Raw genomic sequence first — 26,873 nt, forward strand, 5'->3', positions numbered from 1 at the left:
TTACATACCAAAAATAGACCGAATTCATCAAACTAGTCATAAATTGTCGAATGAAATGATTTTGTACAACAGCCGTACTATATAGCTGACCGGGTAACGGACTCGTGCGCACGAGCCGGTTCAAATTAAATTCCGCAGTTTCAGTTATATAGTAAAATCTAAAAAAAAAAAAGAAAATCGCGAAGTATACTCGCCACGGACGTTATATAATGAGAAGAATGAGACTCGACTATCGACGCGACGAGGAGGGCCGGCCGCGCAGCTACACGAGAATCCGATAGCTCTTCTCTCTCTATATATAATACACATTATGGAAAGTTGCGTTAGCGCGCGCATAACTAGTTGAGCAGTTGAAAATGATTCCACTCGTCCAAAAATTGGCATTACGGGGGTGAATACCATCGCGAGCAGAGAGAAAGAGAGTCGGTACGTTACGTGCGCAGCTCCGTACATACTATATTACACGGCGAACTCCGAAGGGCAAGTCAAAGAATTTCCAATTTTCCCTGCTCGCGCGCGAAAACTAAAAAATCGCGTTACACACCGACATGCCGATTTGGTTCACTTGCCATACTCTCTTTCTCCCCTCTCACTCTCTCGGGCTATATATTGCGACGGACAGCCTACCCCGGGTGGGTAATTCAGCTCGACTGCCGTGCACTTTATTTATGGGGGCCCGCTTTACCTGACTCGAGTCCCAGAGGGGATATTGGGCCCGTCACCAGCACGGGTGAGCCGTGAGCCCGTTCACTCACCTCCCTTCGCTTAGGCTTCTGATACCTGAAATTCTCGAATAGGTCAAGCGAAATGAATTGACACGCGTTCCTTTACGATTAATTGATTTATCTTTATTTAAGGCCCACGAGGGCAAACGATAACAAATAATACGCGAGTTACAATCTTCGGCTTACGATACGGCCCCGTAGCCGCTTACGCACGCGTTGGGCACTTTCCGATCGCCCACGAGGGCCGAGACTTGCTCGCACGTTACTATCGGCCCAGTGTCGTCGCTACGACACTCGCGTGGCCTCACTTACTCTAACACACTTGCTCACACACACACACGGGCGGCCCGGCAGCCGCGCCGACCAACGACTTAAAAATACCTTACAATTACCCCAAGTTCTTCGGCGCCTCGCTGCTGCACTGATGACCTATCGTCGATGCTCTGGGTGTAGTCTTCTTGGTCCAACTACTACTGCTGCCAGCGTCCGGGCTTCGTCGTACCTCCACGTGTGTTGTCTACGTTCAAATTTCTCGTTCTCTTTCGGGCTCTGCGCACCTCACTCGTGCGATTCTGTCTGCCCGATCGGACGAGTCTGCTTCGACGTGTCTTGCCCACCTGGGCTCCGATCTGACTCGTGTATGCAATTTCCCACGGGCACTACACGGGCACTTGCTCACCCGCGTCACAACGACAACTTCAGCAATCACTTCAGCAATTTCAGCTTCACGCACTGGCTCGCGTTTTCCTGCGTCTTTTCTATCACTCGGCTTTTCGCGTGGCCTTCTCACTCGCCAGCGTATTCTAATCTGCCTGCCTCGTAGCGAAAGGAATTCGCCCGGTGTCTGCTTGGCTCTTTTCTGTCCTTCTCGCACGTGTTGATACTGGGCCACGCTCCTGGCTTCACATCATCAGTCCGACGGGCCACTGCTTATCATCTACCTGAAAACGCGCGAGAGAAGGGAGACACACACGCACTCACTCATACATACGCGCGTGCGGCAGTCTCGGCGCGACGCATTTTCTGCGAGTGCTCGACTCGCTTACTGACGGCTTGTGCTCCGTCACAATTACCCCCTCCTTATGCGAAACTACCGGAGGATATGTTTCGACCCTTAAAGCTACTCAGCCCCGGGGCTGCTACGCTGGCTTACAGCTGAGTTTCGTTTAGGAAAGGAAGAGTCGATGGGTCTTCGTGTGAGCCTTCAGCACGGGTAACTTGTCTACTTTAACTCAACTGAACCTTGGCGCCAATGCCCTACTATTTTATTTTACTCAAAATCAACTGAACTTACACACTAAATTACGCAAATTGGCTCTACGGCCCTTTTCCGAGACTTGGGCTATTCCGTCCTCGCGATTTCTGTACACCCCTTTTCGTGAGTCTAAATCCCATCTGCGGTTTTACTTGGGTCCGAAATTTTAGAAAACGAGTACGCGCGTACTATAATACGAACATCAGCATTCGAACTCGGCCTGTTCGCGTGATACTGCTTCCGGACACTTGCCTATTTTCAGCCTAGCGGACTACTCTACAGTAATGGTACGCGTCCGACCCCCATCGAATGTCTGCTCTGCCCTCATCGCCTCCAGGCCACGGATACCGGCCACCCTCGCGACTCTTTGGGCTTCGTTTTCGCATCTTTTCGCGCGCGTCCCTTTACTTTTCTTATTTGTTCGATTTAGTACGTGGACTTTTTCCTGTCTTATCTTCTCGCCCACCTCGCTCGGCTCACACCCTTCTTCTGGGCTCACAGCGACAAATTCTCGGGTTTTAATTGCTTGATATAGTGGCTGGTTAGGGTTCCTGTAAACCTTGTACAGTTCAGACATCCATGCTCGGCGTAGCCCTTTGTGCCGCATCCTTGACACGATCGATCTTGTTGCTCTGAAAACGACTCACTCGTGCATGCGTAATGGCCATGTCCTCTTCCGTTACAGCGCGGGCAAATCCTGAAGGGACAACTTACGACTTTATGCCCTGCATCCTGGCAAATGTAGCATTGTCCACGTACTTTTCTACTCGGCCACCCCTCTCGTGGGCTTTCATATTCTACGGGCTCTACCGTCGTCAGCATTTTCTGTCCGCCCATCCAAGGACCCCCTCCTTGGGCGACAGGTACTCCTTGCCACGGAGGAGTAGCGGCAGCGTAGCTTGACCTGTTGACTCTCGCTGGCCAGGCTGGTCTCCTTGTTTCTGCGCCTTCCCTCACACTACTTTCATCCCTTGATCCATCATCGGGCTCACTTGTGTCAAAGTATTCACTCGCAGTCTCACTCGCCCTCGAGCTTTCTTCTTCTGACTGCAGGTCGGCCTGTGCCTTCGGTCTATCTCGTAGCTTCTTCTTCTTCCTTTTCTTGGGCTTACTTGACTCATCGCCATCACTGGAGTCAGTTGCTCCTTCGGTTAAACTTGTGCCTTCTGACTCCGCCGATGCGCCTGCTTCTGGCAAGCACATCTGGTCTCTGGGTGGTGGCTCCTTGAACTGCGCGTCGGTCTCCAGAATCTGCTCGTAATCTTGGCCCACTTCGATACATTGTTCAATGGACCATGGCCTTCTCGGGGCGATGTAGCGTCGGTAATCATTCCGCACATTCTGAAGAAACATCTCCACGAGCTCATCTTCTTCCGGTCTTTGTCGGAGATGGCGCACCAAATACAAGAAACAGTCAGCGAAATCGGAGATAGGCTCGCCCTCTGCTTGCGTTCGATGATCGATATCTCTGCGGATTGTACTATCGCGAAGAACTTTCAAGTATTTCGCTTCAAATGTCTTCTTAAATCTTGCCCACGAGGTGAGGTGTTGCTTATTCACGCGATACCAAAGTAGAGCTTTCCCTTTTAATACTACGGGCATTGCTTTGAGCATCTTTTCCTCCGGGATCTCCGTAATTTCCTGGCACTCACTCAAATTTTCCAAGAAGGCCCGAGCTTCGTCTCGATCTTCACCGTCAAAGGCCAAATCCCACGTTCGCAAAATCTTTGTGACCTGCCAACCCGTCATGTTTGGGTCTGAGGCCCCTGTGGGCTGTCTTGGCGAGGGCTTACATCTTTCTGGACTAGCGCTCCCACTCGACGGACTGCTCGACAGGTCTTCTTGCAATCCTTGACGCTTCTTCTTGGCTTTAGCGCGTTTCTCGTGACGAAACGATCCTGTGCTTTCTCCACTTTCATCTTCGGAGCTACTCGTCTGGGTTTCCTGATCTTGCTTGATTGGGCCCCAGGTACACTGGGGCGCTCCATCCTGATCGGGCTGTCTCCCACTGTTTACAGTCCTTGCGCGTTCGTGACTTCTCTCTTGCCACAACGGCATCGTCTCCATGCCATACGTCCTTGTTATTCCTGCTGATCGGGCTACTTCACCTTGCGCAATGTTTACATCTACTTCTGCTATCGCGTTACCTGAGTAAAATCCCGGCCCTGAACCATTGTAGTACGATGACACGGCACTCGGTGCCGTCCGCGGTCCAATTGACGGGTTCGCCCGCGAGTACTGTCTCTCGCGGTCCACATAATTCCAGGGATGTAACCGTGCCTGCGATTGATACCATGCCGTCTCGTGCCGAGAAGGACTACTCGTGGTTGTCGCGATCACCTTGGGCGTTGAAATAATTCCCCCGGCTAAGGTTCCTGTTGTTACGAAAGTCATCGTCGTCGTCACGACGCTATCTGTCCGCGCTGTACTTACGAACGTAACTGCTCGCCGAGGTCTGATCGCCCCTGCCAACGTGACAGGTGATCCACCTACGGTATCACCACTCTCTATCCCACTGTCATCTGACAAAATCGGGGCCTTGTAGTCCATTTCGCGATCTAAACGGGCGACTACTCCGGCGAAATCTATACGAAATCTCCCACTACCGGGACTACTTCAAACTTACGCGAGAAAAATTCAAGCTGACTTTACTACTAAACCCACGCGAAATCCACTCACGAATCTCTCAAACTCGACACCGACTGTGAATCTACTTCGTAATCTTTTGCTTACTCGGACGAAGGGAGTTGGGAGAGGATTTTGGAACTCAGCTGTTTACATTCGAAACTTAAACAACAAAATCTTACACACTAGACTTAACTATCGTACAAAATTATCAGCGATCAATACTTCGCAATCGACTGTAGGAGATTCTTCCGATTTCAATATCTCGTTGGTCGGCAACGAATTCCACGAAACACTCTTGAGGCTCGCTGCCCCACACACTTTCACGCACTCTGTTACACTCTCTATCGTCCGAAGTCTACTTCAATAGTCCGTACAAGGTGAGCTCTGGTGACAGCCAACGAAAATTTACAAACTTTTCCTTTTTCGTAAGGCCCAAAATCTTAAGTCCCGAACTAGACTAATAAGGCCCAAAGGGGGCCCCACGTTGGGCGCCAATTGCGACGGACAGCCTACCCCGGGTGGGTAATTCAGCTCGACTGCCGTGCACTTTATTTATGGGGGCCCGCTTTACCTGACTCGAGTCCCAGAGGGGATATTGGGTCCGTCACCAGCACGGGTGAGCCGTGAGCCCGTTCACTCACCTCCCTTCGCTTAGGCTTCTGATACCTGAAATTCTCGAATAGGTCAAGCGAAATGAATTGACACGCGTTCCTTTACGATTAATTGATTTATCTTTATTTAAGGCCCACGAGGGCAAACGATAACAAATAATACGCGAGTTACAATCTTCGGCTTACGATACGGCCCCGTAGCCGCTTACGCACGCGTTGGGCACTTTCCGATCGCCCACGAGGGCCGAGACTTGCTCGCACGTTACTATCGGCCCAGTGTCGTCGCTACGACACTCGCGTGGCCTCACTTACTCTAACACACTTGCTCACACACACACACGGGCGGCCCGGCAGCCGCGCCGACCAACGACTTAAAAATACCTTACAATTACCCCAAGTTCTTCGGCGCCTCGCTGCTGCACTGATGACCTATCGTCGATGCTCTGGGTGTAGTCTTCTTGGTCCAACTACTACTGCTGCCAGCGTCCGGGCTTCGTCGTACCTCCACGTGTGTTGTCTACGTTCAAATTTCTCGTTCTCTTTCGGGCTCTGCGCACCTCACTCGTGCGATTCTGTCTGCCCGATCGGACGAGTCTGCTTCGACGTGTCTTGCCCACCTGGGCTCCGATCTGACTCGTGTATGCAATTTCCCACGGGCACTACACGGGCACTTGCTCACCCGCGTCACAACGACAACTTCAGCAATCACTTCAGCAATTTCAGCTTCACGCACTGGCTCGCGTTTTCCTGCGTCTTTTCTATCACACGGCTTTTCGCGTGGCCTTCTCACTCGCCAGCGTATTCTAATCTGCCTGCGTCGTAGCGAAAGGAATTCGCCCGGTGTCTGCTTGGCTCTTTTCTGTCCTTCTCGCACGTGTTGATACTGGGCCACGCTCCTGGCTTCACATCATCAGTCCGACGGGCCACTGCTTATCATCTACCTGAAAACGCGCGAGAGAAGGGAGACACACACGCACTCACTCATACATACGCGCGTGCGGCAGTCTCGGCGCGACGCATTTTCTGCGAGTGCTCGACTCGCTTACTGACGGCTTGTGCTCCGTCACAATATATAAGTAGTACGCGCCAAGGCAGCCAATCATGCTGACGTTGAGTCAATTCCAACTTCTCGCGCGTATATATATTCCTATATCCACGCGCGTATACCGGCGTAGAGAGAAAGAGAGAGAGAGAGAGAGAGAAACTAGTAGGGCCAAGTTCCACACGGAGAGCGTAACTTTCGAATCATTCCACTTAAAATATCTCGTTCGAATTAAAGTCTCCCACTCGCGCGCAATCTTTCTCCGCGCCTAACTCTTTCTTTTTACTTTGGCGCGCGTTGAATAGCCGCTGAGAGAGAGAGAGAGAAAGAGAGGGGAAGTAGAAGTAGGAGTAGCAGTAGGATCTTTGAACCTTGCCCCTGTATATACACTGCACTCTATAAATGAACTTGCGTTTCTCTCCCTTTCGTGCGCGCTGCAACTGCGATGAAAAAGAAAGAGAGAGAGAAAGAGAAGAAAAAATGTTTCAGAGGCAGAGCGAGAACGAGAGAATATGGTAAGAGAGAGAGAGAAAGAGAGAGGGTGAGGGAGGAAAGACGCGGAAAGAGCTGGTAGTGGTGTGGCTTTTTCGAGTCGGAAAAACAAAAAAAAAGCATAGAATGGAAGGGAAGATGGAACGAGGTCTGACGCGGCTAAGAACGACACGAATTCCATGTCGAGTCACACGAGCGACTGGCATTGCGAAAAATGTCCCCCGCCCTTCGAGCTGGCTTATACATATAACCAACCGTACAATCGTATAGCTATATGGATAGTTCCTATGTAGGCGGCGCAGTATGCCACCGTTATACGCTCCGCTCCATTTATGTACTTATATATACGTCCGACCAAGACTCTGTTTTCTTTGGAATTTCCGTTGTCGAGTCTGATTCCTCGGTGGACCACGTCCACTTCCCTTTTTCCCACACCCCGCAGTCATGCGCTTATACTCTTATCCGACCCTTCCTTGCCCCCTGTCTACCCATACTGGTTTTTCAGTTTTCTCCGTCTCTCTCTCTCTATAGTCGAAAGCGCAAGTCGCCTGATACTATTTCTTTTTTATACTATTTTATTTTCGGTGGAGCGCGCACATAGAGCTCGACGCACCGCAAAAAGTCACAACTGTGACACTTTCTTTTTTCCGCGGATCTCTCGTTCGAAACGGCGTTTATTTTTCTTTAAACGAAATTGTAGAAAATTATTTGCAATTTTTTGATTTGATAATCATGAGATTAATGACAGATTTTTAATTCTTTGATTTCAAGATCAAACGATATCCTCAAAGTTCAAATTTTAATCTGATTAATTTAAAAAACAACAATTATTTTTACGGCAATTGAGAAATCGCGTGCTGTTCGCATCTCGAATGGATAATCAAGCCATCGAATCGCAGTTTTTTTTCTTCCCGTTCAACGATATTCATACAGCCGCTATGATGGCCGAGCTAAAATAAACGAGAAGATAGAATTTCGAGGGAAAAATCTTGAACATATTCTTAATTTCAGTCAACGAGAGAAAGAGAAAAGGAGAGAGAAAAAGTTGCAGGTACAACCTATTAATGCCGATGGCAAGACGAAATCCCGCAAAAACAGTTTTCTCGTTAGCAAAGTTCCTCGCTGGGTTTTGTTTCCTCTCTCTCTCTTTCTCTCTCGTTCTCTCTCTCTCGCTTTATTTCGCTGTGCTACCCCCGAGCTACGATCGTGGCATTATAACATCATTTGCCGTTCCCATTCTCTCTCTCTCTTTATACATGTATAGTTGTGCTCAGCTGTACACCGGACGTATTTTCATTCTTTCTGTCTTACTTTCATTGTAGCTGCATATATATTCTGATACTTATAATGTATCTCCTTCATCATCGTCGCATTATACCGTCGCTTTTTTTTTTATTTTTCACTCAATGCCTTCGTTTACAGCGACTTGTCGAAGATAAGGAGCGTCTCCGCGCGCTGATGTTTATATACCCTTTGCGTAGCCAAAATAATGCCGCGTCTTCTGTATGTATACGCGTTCTGCCATTCGAAACGGGTCGAGGACAATGACACGACATTATACATATTAAATTAAAAAAATATTTACATATATTCGATTGAATTATACGTCAAAATTCGTTTACACGCGAACGAATACGTTTATTCGAGTTGTCCTAAATTAATAAATTATGAATTAATGATTCAACAGCGTTGAATTTCAGATGATATTACCATTTTGAAATGATGATTAATTAACGACGATCAAAAGCTATTGCGAATGTTCAATTGCGAGATCGATAGGTAATGTAAAAAGAGACGGAAAATTGACGCGTTCGATGAAGGAATATGAGTAATTAACGATGAACCTTTGGCCATTTTTTCAAGACTGCAGCCAAACAAATATTTCCTTAGCCCTCGTTATTTTAACGTAAAACGTCAGTTGTGTAAAATACAATGATTTTTATTGAATAAGATTATGAAGTTAAAAAATGTTTCAGACTGAATTATACAATTATTTTGACTTTACCACTTGCATATTTACAGATAAAGTTACTCGCCATCTATTGGCGGAGACTGGATTTAATTATCATTAAATGTTCATGAGTTTTTCGTGCAATCGACGCAATAACAAAATCAGTATTAAGACATCAATTATCAACGAAAATTTTACGTTAAAGATACCTCAAATCAAATTCTATACTGTTTACCTTAATTCTAATGTCTGACCTTACATTAAACTTGCATTAGATTTAAATTTTTTCTAGTAACATTGAACCTTTCAAGCCCCGTAAGCCTCTGCCACAATCTTCGCGCGGTCAGCATCGTTACGCGCGTCTATACGGCACACGTAGTTGTCATTATTTTTATTTTTCGTTATTGTTATTTTTACAGCGAAACTACGGACCGTGCACGAGGCGCGAAGAAACAGCAAAAAAAAAGAGAGAAAAAAGATACAAGAGCAAAAATCATTACGAATATTTCGAGAAAAAGTGTAAGTGTATCGGCCTCGAGCCGCTACCGCAGCGCCTAGCGCGCGGTGGCGGCTCAAAAAACTTTGAGGGCATCAAAACATAAGCCTTTAACATGTAATATAATGGAGACTTCGTTATAGTGATATACTATTTATGTGTTTTTATTAATTAATAACAATAGTTACCGCAAAATTTTGAAATCATACACGTATTAATATCATCTGAACTAAATCACAACATTGAAAAGGACATTATATCAACAATATGGATATATTATCAATAACGCATGACCTATCATTTTGGCCCGAGGCTGTAAAGCACGGAAAAAATTTGGCAATTTCAGGTCATATAAACAATGTTTCAGAAGAAACAACGTTTAATGATTGTAAAGTGATAAGAGCCTTTTGCATTAAAACGAAAAAAATTAGGGAAACGCCGTATAATATAGAAGTATGGGTAAGCTAAAGAGTTACATATTCTTTTTTTCTCAATGATTCTTTGCATTAGACTTATATCGTTTTTTATTGCAGATCAATAATTTACGACACCTGACAAATGCAAAATGTAATTGTTTAGCGGGGATAACCTCCGATTGCAAGCATATTTATGCTACTATTTATTTCATAAACAATCATTAGATATGTGAGTGCATAATAATGTTTCATTTTTAACATGAGTTTTAGTGTATTGAAATAAAAAATTAAAGTTTTATTATTTTATGAATCTATGTTGTACTTTTATTTTGGTAATTTACATTATGTATGTCACTTGGGATACAAACTTATTTTATGATAGTTGGCTGTAAATTTACTAAAACACAACACATGAAGATGATTTCATCAATGTATGGAAGCATCTTAATTGAAATCATGTCTAATATTTTGTAAATTCTTAGTCTCTGCATTATTCGTTCAATGTGTATCCTCACTCTTGCAATGTGACGTTGCTCTTCTCGTTGTTCTCCTGTAAGATGGTGGTTTTCAACGAATGGGGGCATGACAACTAAAACATTTTTTCCATTTTCCATTAGCTTGGATTGTATACTGGGAAATCCCTTATCAGCCAATATGGTATCTCCACTTTCTAACAATTTTAACAATTCAGAACCAGCAGTTATTTGCACATCACTTGCTCGACCACCATATGCACAACTCACAAAAGTAACTAATCCAGCAGGTGAACATCCTACGACAACTTTAATTCTGTATCCACCTTTATACGAAGACCAAGATTGTATTTGTTCATCGGTGCGAGGTGGCTCTTCCATCCTAAATTCTGTGGCATCTATGATAATTCTGAAGTTACTATAATTAGGCTTAAAACAGTCTGGTGTAGTTCCTCGTACCTCTTCTTGAGATGGCCAGGGAACAAATTCTTTACAGGCTGCTGCTAGATAACTTAATGTGACATAGAAAATTTTGGATATTGTAGTTCTGTGTACGCCAAAGAAGACACCAATTACGCTAAATGACAATCCAGTTTTCATCTTTAGTAGAAATATTACTAATCTATTTTCAATGCTGATACTTTTTTTTTCAGTGGAATAATCTCTTGATAAGACTTTCAACAATAACTGAAATGTCTTTGAGTTAATGCCACATACTTGGAGCATCTTCTCATTGTTATCCTTGATGCAATCATAACCCTTGAATCCACCAATGTCACTTTTTATTGGTAATTCATTAAGTTGACATTTTTTTATCGATGAATTAGGTGCTGCAGTATAAGTCTCTGCATCCCACTTATTTATTTGATTATTGTAGGAAGGCATTCGACTGCAAATAAATGCTGGTAATAGAATATCCTCTTCTACTTTATGAGCCACTTTATGGGGAAATAACTTATTATCAGTTGGGAAATGATACAAATTAATATTCTCACTAGTCGATTTGCTGTTGCAATTATAAACACAACACTTTTTAGCTACAGGCCTTTTATTTGTCATTTTAATTTTAGTTTAATGTACTTGCTTTAGAGCAGAAGCTATATCAATACTAGTATGCGACTGCCCTCAAAGTTCGATAGTCTACCGTTCGAGCGCTGACTACCAGAAGCTCGAGGCCGATACCCACGCTCGGAGCTCGCGTATTGTAATAAGAACGCAAAAAAAAGGGGGCTAGAGGCTGAAAGCTCTCTCTCTCTCTCTCTCTCTCTCTTTCGCGGTCGCTCTCGTGCACACTGCAATACAAGCAGCACAGGCAGAGGCGTTGTAAAACGCCGCGCGCGCGGCGAGAGTACATAAGCATTGTGTATAATGTACCGTGTATTACGGGTCGGCCTTTGCAACATTCGCTCACAGCACTGCCTCTAGTACTATGCGTGTAAATGTGTGTGTGTGTGTGTGGCTGTGTGGGGGTGTGCAGCAGCAGCAGCAGCTCTACCTGCAACTCGTTGATAACGACTTGCGGCGCGCGCGCGCGAACGCGCCTCGTTCATATTTTATGCCGGGCTCATCAATAATTCATACATACGCCGGAGCACCCTGGCTATAATGCGCGCGGCAGCTCGAGCAGCAACAGCAGCAGCAGACTGGCACGAGCGCGTGCACTCGCGCCTCTTCTTCCTGTTACATCACGCCGCTCCGCTTCGAGTGTATGCACACACACATACGTACATACATTTATATATAAAATATCATGTATCTATGTATGTATGAGTCTAGTACGCACATGCGAAAATTTCTTAAACTCGCACCTATATTCCGTACGAGCAGGACGTATGAAGATTATGCTCTCTCTCTCTTTTCATAGATTACTATTGTAAGCTTCGCTTACGCCGTTATCACTGCTGTATTGTTACTTATATCATGAAAAATACTGACCTTTAGTCGCGAATCGTCGTCGTCTCCTCTGCTCCGTGTGTGTATAGGCGAGATTTCGTTGCGTCGCAAGAGCACTATAAGAATACACAAGTCGTCGTTGTCGCATTTGTCACGCTCTGCTTTACTTTTTTATTATTTACGACTTCGCGATGTCACACTCGCGTGCGGTACGATCTCTGCTCGTAGTACGCTAGTTTTTCCGTTATACCGTACCATATTTTTTCGTACACATAATAATACCCGCACAGCTCTGCTTGCGTACGTTGCGACGACGACGGCCCACCACGATCACAGCACTGCACACGCACACGAACGCGCGACGATAAATATAAAATGTATGCACACACATTTTTCTACACCCTCGAGTGTGTGTGTGTATTATTTATAAATATGGCGGAGTAATAGCGCATAAATCAGTATCGCTGCAGCTCGGAGGACTGCGCCGCGCCGCGCACTACACTCGACTCGTTCGTTTTCAGCTGCTTGTGTGTGCGATATTTATGCCCGATCCTACTTTTCGCGCGCTCGTGGACAGCAGCAGCAGCAACAACGAGGAACAAAAAACTAACGCAGTCGGTGTCGCGCCGCTGTATAACGCACCTGATAATACGACGTCCGCTATTATTCTATTCTGGCGCGACTGCGACGCGATATTATGCGACGCTACTTTCATACTGTACAAAAAAATCTTCGTCGCATGGGCGTAACCGCCAAAATTTATGAAACGAACGTTCGCACGAGCGTATCGCCGTGGTCATAAATAACGGCTTTTCGAGTTTTTAGTTGGACAAAAACTTACCGGAAAACTGAAAATATTTAAATCTGTGTTGGGCTTTGCAGTTGATCTGCGATTGCTTTGAAGCTAAAAATTCTCAATTTTTTTTTAGATATGATAGAATAATAACTCTGTGGATTCTATGTACAAGAATATCACTATTTTTGTCAATGATTGAATGATAATTTTTCAACCACTTTGAAAATAACAAGTAAACTTAGTTTGGATGAGAAACTTGGATAACATTCTTTTATCAGTAGATGTTTGTTGTAGATTATACCTGCACATATATAAGATTGCCTTCTTCATAATTTTAGATAGAGAATATTTACCAGTAAGTTTATTGTGATGAATATATTGATATTAGAAACCTTGAACAAGTTAATAAATAAACATTACTCATAAGCTATAAGTTTTTGTCTTTATTAGAATTATAATTTTATTATAATCAAAACATTTTTCTGTGCGCTTACATTTGGTAATAAAACAAGTTATTTTTCTTAAAAATTGTACAATAACAATTAACTTTTAAATTAAGTAGAGTAAATATTTTTCTTATACTTAAATGTTTAACACTAATTGAATTACATCAAGCTCAGCAGGGTTCAGTAATTTCTTTACATTGTTAGATTTCATAATATCAGCACTATGAAAACTGATGAATTTTTTTACTTCATCTTTCAAAGTATTACAATTATACTTATTAGCCAATTTGAAAATGCTGATAGCATTTTCTACACGCAAATTATGAAATAAAATTTGATTACACATAGTTTTCAATCCTTGGATGTCATATTTATCTGCAGCTCCTAAAAGCTCACAAGTCACTGTCAATTCCTTAACATTTATGTTGCCTAGGTATATGTACCTTATCATTTCTATGAGTACTTCATATCTAAAATCAGTTACATTCACTACATTATTCTTGTTTTCCAACATATCATTAGTAAACATTTTTAAAAAAACTGGACTCGCTGATGCCAGTATGGCTTTGTGAGCTATGATTTCTTTTCCACATACGGTTTGAAGTTTTACATCACTCAACTTTTCATTAAGGAATAAATCATCACACTTGAATCTAGAAGTATTTTCATTGATTGCATGCAAATATATTGATTCATTTTTCGTGGTGAAAATTTTTAATTCACAAGTGATAATCATGACATCTTGGTCATCGGTCATTTCACTTGTATCTTCAACTCTAAAAAATTGAGTGAACGCCAACTTTTTGTTGTTCGCACTGAATGAATATCTGGGTGATCTCACGATTAGCACAGGTTCGTAGTCGACCATCAAGGTAATTTTGCAACGACAATTGAACGATTCAGATCCAACTTGACATAGAAACATGGCAGTAGTCGTGGTGTCCGCTTGATATCCATTTGGGAAAAATTGCAAAAAAAACTTTTTTTCACTGTTATCCACTTTAAACATTGGCGACGTCAAGTATTCGTGTGAGGTTTTGTTCAGACTACTGAAGTTATTAATTGTCCACGTAAACTCGCTATTGGCAGTATCAACTCGAGTATAAGCTTTGCTTGGAATTCGTGCCATTTTGAAAGTATTTAGTTGTTTAATGACTCGTAATGTAATCTGCAATTTCTATAATCTTGCAACACGTCCCAATTGACGATAACCATTAAAATTAATCTTCGACTGATCTAACTCTTCGTGCGATGTTAAAACAAGTGGGGTTACGAAATGCCGAAGTATGTACAAAATAAACAGTTGAGCGTGCGATTGACACAAGAAATTGTACTGCGGGTCTGAACTAGTATTTCGGGATCTAAACTCGTAGTGCGAGTGTGACTATGAGGAGGGGAGTCAATATGGCTGCTCTCGGGGCGGCTTCGAAATCTGCCATATTGAACCTCTTCACATCAGCAAGCGCAAAAACGAAATTATTATGATTACCGAGTGCCGAGTTGCTGACAGCTGCATTCATCTCTCCGGTCATCTCCATCATAACAAGTGTCAATGTATCATGAGACTCGAGCAGATTCGTAGCGTGGAAATTAGAGACTGTTTCTCTTCAACGTGGGCGTGACATATATCCTATCGTCCCACCCAATGTGAAGATGAATCTCACGATGTTGTAATTTACATGACATTGCCTTTTATTCATGTAATGCACGCTGTTTTTACCTTTTTGAAGTGTTTATGCGTAGTAACGCGAGTAGCATGTATTATGTAACCGCTACTAAATCTGATGGAATGAACGTGTCAACTGATTGATTTTGCTAATATGCTGGAATGGCAATTTTTCCAGAATTTCGAAAATGACATGTATTAGATGAATAACTGTAAATTAACTGAAATTTAAAAATAGTTGATTTAAAAATAGTTAAGAACCATGAATGAACACTTATATGTAGATTGCTATCATAATTGTTATTGTTATATGGAATAAAATATTGACTAATGAATCTTTTGAAATGCGTGTATTGATAATTTAATAAGTTGCACAAATGATATTAGTTTATAAAAAAGTATATTATTATTTTGTGTTTCTTTATTGTGATCATAATGGTAGTTACAATCTAAACAGTTTTCTATGTGCACATAATATTTGGTAATTAATCAAGTTTTATACATTAAAAATACTGAAGTACTTATTATTGGATTAAGAAAATAAATCTGCTTTTTTACTTATTTGAGTAATTCTTCAAAAATTGGTTGAATTCATCAAACAGAGAAGGTTGTTTTACAGATTTAATAATTTCCACACTATCATCATAGAAACATTTAATAGCTTCATTTTTTAAATAATTAGAGTCATATTTGGTAGCGGCTTTATACACATCTCGAGCATTTTCTATTGACAAATTTTCTAATAACAATTTTTCACACATAGTCTTCATTCCTTGAATATCATATTTATTGGCTGCTCCTAGAAGCTCGCAAATCACTGACACTTTAACATTTATGCTACCAAGGTATATGTATCGTAGCATTTCAATGAGAACTTCATTACTGATATCGGTTATATCAACTAAATTGGTTTCATTCTCTAACATTTCATATGTAAACATATTGAGAAAAATTGGACTTGCTGAGGCCAGTATGGCTTTATGAGCTGGAATACATTTTCCACATGCAGTCCGCAAATTTACATCGCTTAAATTTTCATTGAGAAATAAACTGTCCAACTTCAATCTGAGAGTAATTTCGCTGTTAGGATTCGGCTTCCTTGATTTACATTCTTTTGTGTAAATTGTCAATTCAAAACGAATAACCATGACGTCTTCGTCAGATATTACCTCACTCAAATCTTGAATAGGAAACAGTTGAGAAAACTCTAACCTTTTGGTATGTTGATTGAATGAAGTTTTAACTGATCTTGCTATTACAACAGGATCGTCGTCGACCAATAATTTAACTTTGCAACTAAAATTGAACGATTCAGCGCTAGCTTGACACAGTACCATGCCAGCATATGGAATGAGTCCGGTTGAAGGTTCCACCTCATATCCTAATGGGTAAAATTTCACATAGAACACTTTTTCACTACTATCCACTTTGAATTCCGGTGACTTTATGCATACTTTTGGATGTACGTCAAGCTTACTGTAATCATTTATAGTCCACGTAAATTCTCGAGTATAGGCTTTGTTGCTAGTCGATGCCATTTCTTTTGAAATGGTACACAATACTGATTGGTGCACGATTGAAAAAATTGGTAACTGAATCTTTCACTTCTTTTTGATACTACAACACGTCTCACGCAATAGTAGTCAAACTATACTCGCACAAGTCACAACAGGACGCACTGACGGCCTCAATTGATGAAGGCCAAAAACAATTAAGTAAGATCTTAAAAAATGCCGGACAAGAGGAAGGAAGCATACGCCGGGTAATGTCGCTGCTGCGTTCGTGGTGGTTTGGAAACTCGTTTTATACAAATTAAACAAACGAAGTTAGATACGCTATAGGCGCGATTTGTGTGTCGGACTCGGTCTGTACTCTGTATTCTGTTTTTGTACTCTGTATAACGTTGTCTGCTGGCATCACGTGATGAATCTCTGCAGTTTGCAGTCGACTACACCACTGCATCGTCGCTGCGAGTATTTGCGCGATTTTCGGACCTTGACAGGCTTGCAGTTACAACAGACTCGTTGCAGGCTGATCAGGCAACTGGCTGTGCGAGCACATATAAGTATAACAAAACTTTATACGATACTCGCGTAAGAAAGTTGTTGATTAAAGAATATTAGATAAAAAAGCAAACTTTTATCGTCGCGCGTGCCAATTAAAACATTAAATTCACGATACTAGCACAAATGCCATACAGAGTTATTCCGGTGTACGCCGTGTTGACGCTGCTGCTACGCCAGTTCTGTAAATTTGAGGGACTTCTTCATTATACATTCATGACTTGAGGCCATGTGTTTATACTCGCGTCTTGCACACAACCATTCATACTTTTGGAAAGGGCATTACAAGAATAAATGCATTAAATTATGTGATGCAAATGCGCAAAATTAAACTTTTTATAACGCTTAAGTTGAGAAATTTTTTACATTTGCAATTATTCTTTTGATTCTGCTAACATGTTATACTTGTGATCAAACTACATATTTATGATCGACACGAGAAAGACAATTAATACTTCTGATTATTAATATCTTCAATCAGTGCACAATAATTTTTTGTGATTCCAAAACTTTGAACATCTTCGTAGTAGACTATTTAATACCAATAATAAAAGTTATCCGTTCAAAGTGTTTTAAAACAGTGTTTTAATTAAAAAATTGGTGTCAGCAATAACAGTACTTTTAGTAAATACAAGAAAGGTAGCTTATTCTCTAGAACCTTTCTAGAAAATAGTCAAAGAATGAGTAATATCAAAAAACTTCATTATTGCTGTGATCAATGCAAAATGTATTCTTCGTACTATTGTGAGCAACCAATTTGTAGAATGGTGAGAACTATTTTTTTAATTACAACAATAATATCATAAATATCAATACTTTTTTCTTTACCGATTAAATCAATTTTTATTATCATTAAATATAAATATTTTCAGTACATTAGGTAAATGGTTCTATTATATTACATTAGTCATCACAATTTAAAATTTGACATGATCAGTCGATTAACATTAGATATTAAATTTAATTATTTACATCTCAAAGTTTGAAGTAACACAAAATTATTAAACATGCATAACAAATTTATTATTTTTTTACTTATTTGTTTATCTATCTAAAATTATTTCTATCGCTTTAGGATTATACACTAATTTCTCCATTTATTTGCCTACACTTTTCTATATATGTACTCTATTGAATTGCTTGAATTTTTGAACTTCATTCATTAAAAATTGGTATTATAGGTAATAACTTTTGTTCATTTAACTGAATATTGATCATTTCTCTATGATTGAGGCTAGTAAGACATTGTGAAATGTATCACACTCTGCGCTCAGCTGCTCATAACTTAAATGTTTATTCATAAATAACTGTTTGGATGCCCATTGGATTGGTTTTTCTACTGTGATTTCACAATGGATTGTCATAACATTTTTGTAAGATACTACTTCCTCTGGATTAGGTAATATATAAACTGGACGTAGACCAATTGATGCTTGAACACCAGATTTAAATGAAGATTTATCTGATGCCAAAGTTAAAACACACTCGTTGTCGGTAAAAAACCATACTTTGCAACTACATGCAAACTCTTCGTCATAATTATTATGACAAGTCAAAGTTGCTGATTTATGTTTACTTACTGGGTCCTTTAAATTTCCAGTTGGCATAAACATAAGACTATATGTTTCTTCACTTTCATCCATTTTAAATCTCGGTGAGGTCAAAATATCTTCTGGATCTTCAATCAGTTCACAAAAATTATTTACTTTCCAAACAAATTCGCTCTTCAGAATATTGATTCCACTAATTTTCTCTTCAGTATAACTTTTTCTAACAAACGTCGACATTTTGAAAGTATTAAGTTTTTACTTTTTGTTAACGTTAAAAAACGAATGATAATCGTAAACTTGTTTGATCTTACTACACGCGCAACACGATAAACCAATAAAACGTATTCTTTGATTGATCTAACTCTTGCGAGGAGATACCACGTGCGTCTAACAAACGATCTAACTGGCGAGAAAGCAGACTGCGTACTGTGTAGTGTGTCACGGATGTGAGAGCCCATTTGAGTTAAAAAACGAATATCCGGTCACTGCCTCCTCTCCGGTCTCTACTTTCTAGTCCAGAGCACATGTCGAGTGACACGTTGTATATATAGGAATTAGGAATGTTATACACGAACCAAGTTCACATTTAGGAGTGATAAATATTTGGAATTATGAATATTCGGAATGCGTAAAATTCGGAATCCACAAAATTTTAATTTTTCCGAAGTTTTTTCATTCCGAAATTTTTTTATTTCGTAATTTTGTTTTTCCGAATTTTTCATGTTCCGTTTTCAATATTCCGATTTTCAAACATTCCGAATATTCATAATTCCTAAAATATTTATCATTCCGAAATGTGAGCATGGCTCTTATACACTATAGACCCAAATCTAATTCAGTCTGCTGGAACGCCGTTATTCTTATTCTCATTCCACCACTCCGTGGACCGGACCTAATTAGATTGGGTCTAGTGTACATAAGTTGGCTTCAGGTTCACGTGGCACTGTATACTTACTGACTATAGTCTACTGCGCTCTTCACGATAAAGTAATAATGTATATGCTGTAGCCTACTGGAAGAAAATTAAAAAAAATTAAGCGAAATTTTTTTCGAGTAATGTCGTTTTTTCAGCACTTAAACTTTTGCGACGGCATCATATATAAAAATATAAAAATACGACTGAACTTACTTGAACTTACTTTGTAACGTATTAAATATTGCATATACTCACGAATCTATAAACTGCACAAGTTGGGTTGACTGGATTACTTCAACATTACTGTGTTTTAATGTTACTACTTAACTTGCCTGAACTGGGCAGATTCAGTTACTTGGCCCAGGTGAAAATAGTATGTAAGATCTGACTCCAGATCTGGCATCAGATCTGGTATAAGATCTGACAAATATACACCAGATCTGACATCAGATCTGATACCAGATCTTGTATTCGATAATCGACATCAGAACTTATATCAGATCTGACATCAGATCTAATGTCAGATCTGAAGTGACTGTAATGCCTTCAATTATTTAAACAATAAGTTTATTAATAATTAAAATTTTATAATAAATCTTAATAATAAAAGTTGTTGAATCAATTTAAATTCACATTATCAGAAACCTAAATATTGTAGGAATTTTTCTTAAAGGTATTATCGATGTGATTATTAAAATATAACTAAATTTGTTATAAAGTTTTAATTATTAATAAAGTTATTGTTTAATTAATTAAAGGCAATACAGTCACTTCAGATCTGATATAAGTTCTGATGTCGATTATCGAATACAAGATCTGGTATCAGATCTGGCGTACATTTATCAGATCTTATACCAGATCTGATGCCAGATCTGGAGTCAGATCTGACATACTATTTTCACCTGGGGGAGCAACAATAGCAAAATAAGATGAATTAAATGGGTAAATTTGGATACTTACGATTCCACATTAAAAGATGAAACATATTCATCAGCTCAGTTGATCTGGTGACTTATGATTGTATTTTTAAGCAAAAAAAGCTAATTCTCATCATTTTCATATTGAATATTCAGAGGTCCACAAAATTACACGAACTGAATTGCTTCACTTACTTATACCATATATGTTTTCTATAAGTAGTCAGAATCTCCGAACAGCACATTTATGAAATAATTAATGGTATTGTTTGACCTTTAATTATATCATAGTAATGAAATATGTCGTACACGTCATAAAATAAATCTATAGAATTATTATTTGTAGTAAAAAGAAGTAAATTTTTGAGTTTATAAATTATTTATTAAAAATCCTTATCATTTGTACATTTCTATATTTATACATTTAGATACAATTGATATTAATACATTTTAACAACTTTCATTGATTCTGTGAACACGGGTCAAATTCTCGTGCGATAATCCTACTCTCTATTTCATAAAATAAGAAGAAATAAAACTATAGTTTGCCCACTCAACAACAGTTGTTATGCAAACTCTCGTCGAGATTCCTCAAATTTTTCGGAACTTTTCTTTAACAATCCGTACCGCTGTATTATTGACATGACCTTCAATTTGTCATGTTCTTGCAATTTCCATCCTTTCTTTTCAAGACTTTTAACGACGGCCAAAGCATCTTTTATTAGTCTTGGCCTAAAGCTATTTAAGTTTTCATCTGGCTTTGGTTTCAATTGCTCGTCGTAATGTCTTGGGAATGGAAAGATAAAGTTCCGCAGATGAGCGCCATTGTCCAAGAGTATATCGACCACAAGATGCAAGCGATTCGCCACAGCCCACTCAAGGGGTGTCCTGGCGAACTTGTCCCGAACATCGATGTGTACAGTCCGGTAAACGCTGTCACAGACTCTGAAGAAATTCATCGCATAGATATGCGCATCAGTTCCTTTTTTACAAATAATGTGCAAAGGTGTCATTCCTTCTTCATTGGTCAAATTGGGATTCGCTCCTCGTCTTAGGAGAGGTTCGATCATTACAAAGCAGCCGTCTAGCACAGCCAAGTGTAGTGGTGTGTTACCGAACTTGTCCTGCGCATCGAGCTGCAACGTCTGCTGCATGTGATCGGAGATTCTCAGGAACGTCATCAACAAGTGATCACGGACTGCTCGTTTGGCGCGAATAATATGAAGAGGAGTCATTCCATCATTGTTAGCGACATTCGGATTGGCCCCTTTTAACAGCAGAAGTTCGACCATATCTACGTTTTCATAGTGTATCGCAAAGTGCAATGCTGCGTTACCCAAATTGTCTTGGGTATCAAGGTGTATCGTTTGCTCCATGTGATCGCAGACTCTAAAAAACGTAGTTGCCATGCTATAAGCCTCGTCAGATTTTTGGCAAATAATATGCAGAGGAGTGGCTCCATCTTCATTCACCGCGTTCGGGTCAGCCCCACTTATAAGCAACTGTTCGACCAAATTTTCAGTGGCGTAAAAGACTGCAGAGTGCAATGGTGCAGGCAATGTATTATAATAATCCATGTGGAAAGATCTCAGCCTCGCAGAAAGAGCCATTTTCCTTGTTTCTAAGCTTTTTGTTCTTGGGGAATCAATTAAGCTAATGTTCCGTTGATGCTTACACTTTAGTGTCTGAACATTTACTAGCGATGTAACAGTACTGCACAAAGATCAATATCTAATTCGAAGTGAGTATTTTTATGCTCTCCAACTCACCTAATGATACAATGAGGCTTCTACGTTGGCTTCTAGAGATGAACTGAAGTTGTAACGACACAGCACAGCAAGAAGTTACTAGTCAAATGGTCCACGTCAGAAAGTGAAAGGTAATCTTTTATACACTCCAACTGAGGTGCGCAGGAACCAATGATGCTTGCACGTTGGCTTCTACAGATGAACTGGAGTTGCCCTGACACAGCACAGCAAGGTGTTACTAGTCAAATGGTCCACGTCAGAAAGTGAAAGGTAATCTTTTATACACTCCAACTGAGGTGCGCAGGAACCAATGATGCTTGCACGTTGGCTTCTACAGATGAACTGATGTTGCCGCGACACAGTACAGCAACGTGTTACTAGTCAAATGGTCCACGTGTTAAAAGTTAAGGTTCCTTATTGATAAGTGTGTTTTCATCACCACTATCACCCTAGGTCGATTTCGATGTTGCCGAGTTTAGATCCTGGTTGGAAAATATGCCATGCCGACTCGCTTTGACGGCAGTGTATGTGTCGTCGCACTTGTATGTGAATGTGCGTATGTACGTGCGTACGAGTGTGAGAGATACTGAGTGCGTTTTACTCTTCCTGCAGCATATAAGTTGGGAAGGGCCTCGTTTAAAACTGCTTAATGACCAGTGATGATTCTCCCTTATACAAGGAGAAATTGCACTTATCGAAAGTGTACTTGCAACTATAGTTGCATTCACATTACTGGTCATGGGCCATATGTAGATTGTATAGGATCGATAGTCTCTAATGCATTGCAGGCACTTTTTTTCCTTTGTTACCGATCAATATCCAATTTTGAAAAATAATGACAAGCAAAATTAACGCATGATGAAAGTAAAATTTTCTCGACGAATAAGTGTAAACAATTTTACATTAACTTTTCGTAAGATAATGGTCGATTTGGATACGCAGTCGTTGAACTATGATTCATCTCCCAAGTAATTTTTACCGCATGTTTCGTGCGAGGATGCTTATCGTGTCAACCAATGCAGAACAATTTTTGCTTTTTTACATAACGCAGCAATCAAATATTTATCAATAATCTTTTATGCGACAAGTACATCAAAAGTTCATGATCACTATTTAAATTAACTTGGCACACATTTAATATATTTTTCCATTTTATTATTTTAAATAAGTAATCACAAGGTTAAATTTTTTCTACAAGCTTGTGACATTGAGAAAATAATTAAATAACAAAGTTTGAAATAACCATAAATAATTAAATACACTCATAAAATATGTTCTTTCTGTCTAACTACTTTTTTAACATTGATTTAATTAAATCAACCTCCATACAATCACCCAGTAACCCGTACATTTCATCTGATTCAGTAATTTCCTGGCTACGAAACTTGATAAATTCTTTAACTTTTTCTAACAAATGAGTACAATCGTGTAAATAAGCCGTTTTATGTACGCTTATTGCATTTTCGGTTGTTAAACTGGAGATCAGCATCTTTTCACACTTACTCTTCAATCCTTTCATGGCGTAAGTGTCGGCTGCTTCCACGAGATTACAAATGACATGGGTGGAAATTGTCTCTTTCGGCTGACCCGTGTAAATGTACCGCAACATTTCGATGAGAGTCTCGTACTCGAAGACCGTTATATAAACATTGTTTTCCAGCTCGTTTTGGACGAGCCTTTTTGCAAATACTTGACTCGCCGAGGCCACAATGGCTTTGTGAGCTGCCACGAGTTTTCCGCACTTGGATCGGAAACTCATGTCGCTCAAGTGTTTGGTCAAAAATAATCTGCTGCAGTCCAATCGCGGGCTCTCGTCGGAGCTTATATCGATTGAGACGTTCACCGACGACTCGCACTCGTTGGTGAAGATGGTAACGTCGAGGCGGAGTTCCATGTAGTCCTTGACCAACACTGCGCTCGTTTCGTCTATCGGGAAAACTTTGGGGATCAAAAATTTTTTTGAGTCGGCGTCGAACGAACACATGCCCGGCTTCACGATTACGGCGGGCTCGCCGTCGCCCCAAAACAGAATCTGGCAACGACACTCGAGCGCTTCGCCGCGAACTTGACACAAGAATATGTCGGCGAATTTGTATTGTCCCGACGAGTCCGGCTGGAATCCCGATGGATACAATTCTAGGTAGAACAAATTTTCGCTTTCGTCAACTTTGAATTCCGGCGACTTCAAGAACTCCTTTGGTTTTTTGTTCAGATTGCTGTAATTATCAATTTTCCAATTGAATTCGCTCTTCGACGCTGTCACTCGGGTATAAGCGTTGCTTACGATCCCTGCCATTTCGAACCGATATCAATTTTTACAAAATATCCCGTTATTTTCGCTTTTTAGCTATCGATAAAGATCACGCGGTTCGAAATTGCGAATCAAGCGAGTAACGTACTCGTTGTGTTGATTAGGGTACGATAAGCGATCTGAACCTCGTTCTCGCGTTTTCCCTGGATAAACGATCGATCGGCCCGAGAACGCTATGTGGAACGATAGCAGCTCATGAACGGGTGACACTTGAATCAAAACAAAAGAGACAGCGCCACTGGAGCCTTCGAGTCACGTTACTCATTTAACGATGTTATAACGATACTATACATCTAATAGGCCTAAACCTTTTCATGATTTAATTATGCATTTACAGCTCATTCTTTCTCTCTAATACTTTTACTCGATAGAATTAAAAACTAATACAATCAATAAATCGGCAAAACGAGTCTTCTACACATGAATTTATCATAAAAATTTTCTTAGAGTTTTTGATTATTATAAATCCGATCAGAAAAATGTTGTATGAAAACTATCATTGAAACTTTTTAAAAAAGTAGCTTTCAATTAGAGTTGATTTGATGAGTGGAGTAAAACGACCGCCTCGAAAAGTGAAAGTATACTTCGTTTAATTTCTCATACATTAGATCATTCTTCTTCAAAGAAAACGACTAGAAAAAACAAGGGAAAGTATCAAACGCTCAGCGGCGTAATTTCACCACATGAAAATGAATATTTATGAATTAATTTATGATTCAGTCTAATTGAAATTGAATAAAGGATAATCATAAGATTCAATGATAATTACATTAAAAAACGTAATCTAAATTATGATTTCACGGAAAATTTTTTGGAAAAATGATAAAATTTAATTTTTTTCACCAAAAAAGGACTACCATTCAGGTGTTGAGTGATTTTTCATTTGTAAAAAATCATTTCCGACGATGAAAAATTCGAAAATATGTGCAAAATAATCGATTCCTAATGAAGGGATGATAATAATATAGTAAGATATCTAACTAAAAAAACTTAACTCGAAAGAAACTTTTGATGTTTTCATAAGAGCCACACATTAATTATAGATGAATATAGTGTATGTATAGGCGTTCATATCAATCGAATATATCAGGAAAAAAAAGTTTTACATGTAGCCAAATGTCTGAATATAAATGGTCCTACAGCTCTTACGTATGTACAAAACCGAAACGACAAGTGACAAAATCTTCATCATCGTTCATTAACTAAGGAAAGGATTTATATGTAAAAAAGATTCATTGCAATTGAACAAAAGTTAAACAATAAGGTAGTCATTTTGTCATAGTTGAATAAGGAAAGGAACATTAAGTCAACCAATACATAATCGATTCTGTCAGTTAGCTCGCTAACGAAACAGAGTATTTGTTAAAAAGTAAGCGAGAGGATAAACTATGAAATTTTACCTTTGCGTAACAAAAGATTGGGGTCTAGTAATGCTGATGCGATATCGCTCCAGATTTGTGTAGTTGGTTTGCTTCTCAGCTTGAAAATCTCATATGCGTTTAAAAAGAGAAAGTTGCTTAGTCATTCCTGAGCATCTGGCATTACTGAACTTTTGTACAGTATAGAAAATATTCAAAAATCGACTGGATTAAAAACTGCTACATAATTGAATCTCTCAGTTGGCTCGCTGAAAAAAAGTTGTATTTGTTGAAAAGTAACCAAGAGGATGAACTATGAAATTTTATCGCTAGGTAACGAAAGATTGGGGTTTAGTAATGCTTATGCGATATTGCTCCAGATTTGTGTAGTTGGGGCGCTTCTCAGCTTGAAAATCTCATATGCGTTTAAAAAGAGAAAGTTGCTTAGTCATTCCTGAGCATCTGGCATTACTGAACTTTTGTACAGTATAGAAAATATTCAAAAATCGACTGGATTAAAAACTGCTACATAATTGAATCTCTCAGTTGGCTCGCTGAAAAAAAGTTGTATTTGTTGAAAATTAATCGAGAGGTAGACCTATGAAATTTTATCTTTGGGATGAAAGATTGGAGTTTAGTAATGCTTATGCGATATTGCTCCAGATTTGTGTAGTTGGGGCGCTTCTCAGCTTGAAAATCTCATATGCGTTTAAAAAGAGAAAGTTTCTTAGTCATTCCTGAGCAGCTGGCATGACTGAACTTCTGTACAGTATAGAAAATATTTAAAAATCGACTGGATTAAAAACTACTACATAATTGAATCTCTCAGTTGGCTCGCTAAAAAAAAGTTGTATTTGTTGAAAATTAATCGAGAGGTAGACCTATGAAATTTTATCTTTGGGTAACGAAAGATTGGAGTTTAGTAATGCTTATGCGATATTGCTCCAGATTTGTGTAGTTGGGGCTTTTCTCAGCTTGAAAATCTCATATGCGTTTAAAAAGAGAAAGTTGCTTAGTCATTCCTGAGCATCTGGCATTACTGAACTTTCGTACAGTATGGAAAATATTCAAAAATCGACTGGATTAAAAACTGCTACATAATTGAATCTCTCAGTTGGCT

The 26,873-nt window shown here is 39.9% G+C and overlaps 4 protein-coding genes across 6 annotated transcripts in view; 1 reads left to right on the top strand and 3 right to left on the bottom strand.

Annotated features, from left to right (window-relative positions):
* Positions 1–26,873, top strand: part of LOC106655644 (lachesin) — a 165,173-nt gene that overhangs the window by 59,328 nt on the left and 78,972 nt on the right. Inside the window, exon 1 of one of the 3 annotated variants that reach the window (XM_023463524.1) lies at positions 17,564–17,720. The exons of the other annotated variants lie outside the window; for them this stretch is intronic. The gene's annotated coding sequence lies outside the window, so the exon portion shown is untranslated. Of the gene's footprint in view, positions 1–17,563; positions 17,721–26,873 lie in introns of those variants that run through there. 3 annotated transcript variants of the gene reach the window in all.
* LOC106655647 (speckle-type POZ protein A-like) lies at positions 13,202–14,574 on the bottom strand. The gene has a single exon (XM_014376142.2). The coding sequence runs from the start codon at positions 14,351–14,353 to the stop codon at positions 13,361–13,363; it is 993 nt and encodes a 330-aa protein (XP_014231628.1). The 5' UTR covers positions 14,354–14,574; the 3' UTR covers positions 13,202–13,360.
* LOC111694635 (speckle-type POZ protein A-like) lies at positions 15,316–16,636 on the bottom strand. The gene has a single exon (XM_023463537.1). It carries the CDS (start codon positions 16,426–16,428, stop codon positions 15,445–15,447), a length of 984 nt encoding a protein of 327 aa, XP_023319305.1. The 5' UTR covers positions 16,429–16,636; the 3' UTR covers positions 15,316–15,444.
* On the bottom strand, positions 23,302–24,587 carry LOC111694631 (speckle-type POZ protein-like). Its single transcript, XM_023463527.1, has one exon. It carries the CDS (start codon positions 24,378–24,380, stop codon positions 23,373–23,375), a length of 1,008 nt encoding a protein of 335 aa, XP_023319295.1. The 5' UTR covers positions 24,381–24,587; the 3' UTR covers positions 23,302–23,372.

The sequence above is a fragment of the Trichogramma pretiosum genome, unplaced genomic scaffold (genome assembly GCF_000599845.2).
Source record: "Trichogramma pretiosum strain Unisexual culture from Peru unplaced genomic scaffold, Tpre_2.0 scaffold96, whole genome shotgun sequence".
NCBI classification, from domain to species: Eukaryota; Metazoa; Arthropoda; class Insecta; order Hymenoptera; family Trichogrammatidae; genus Trichogramma; species Trichogramma pretiosum.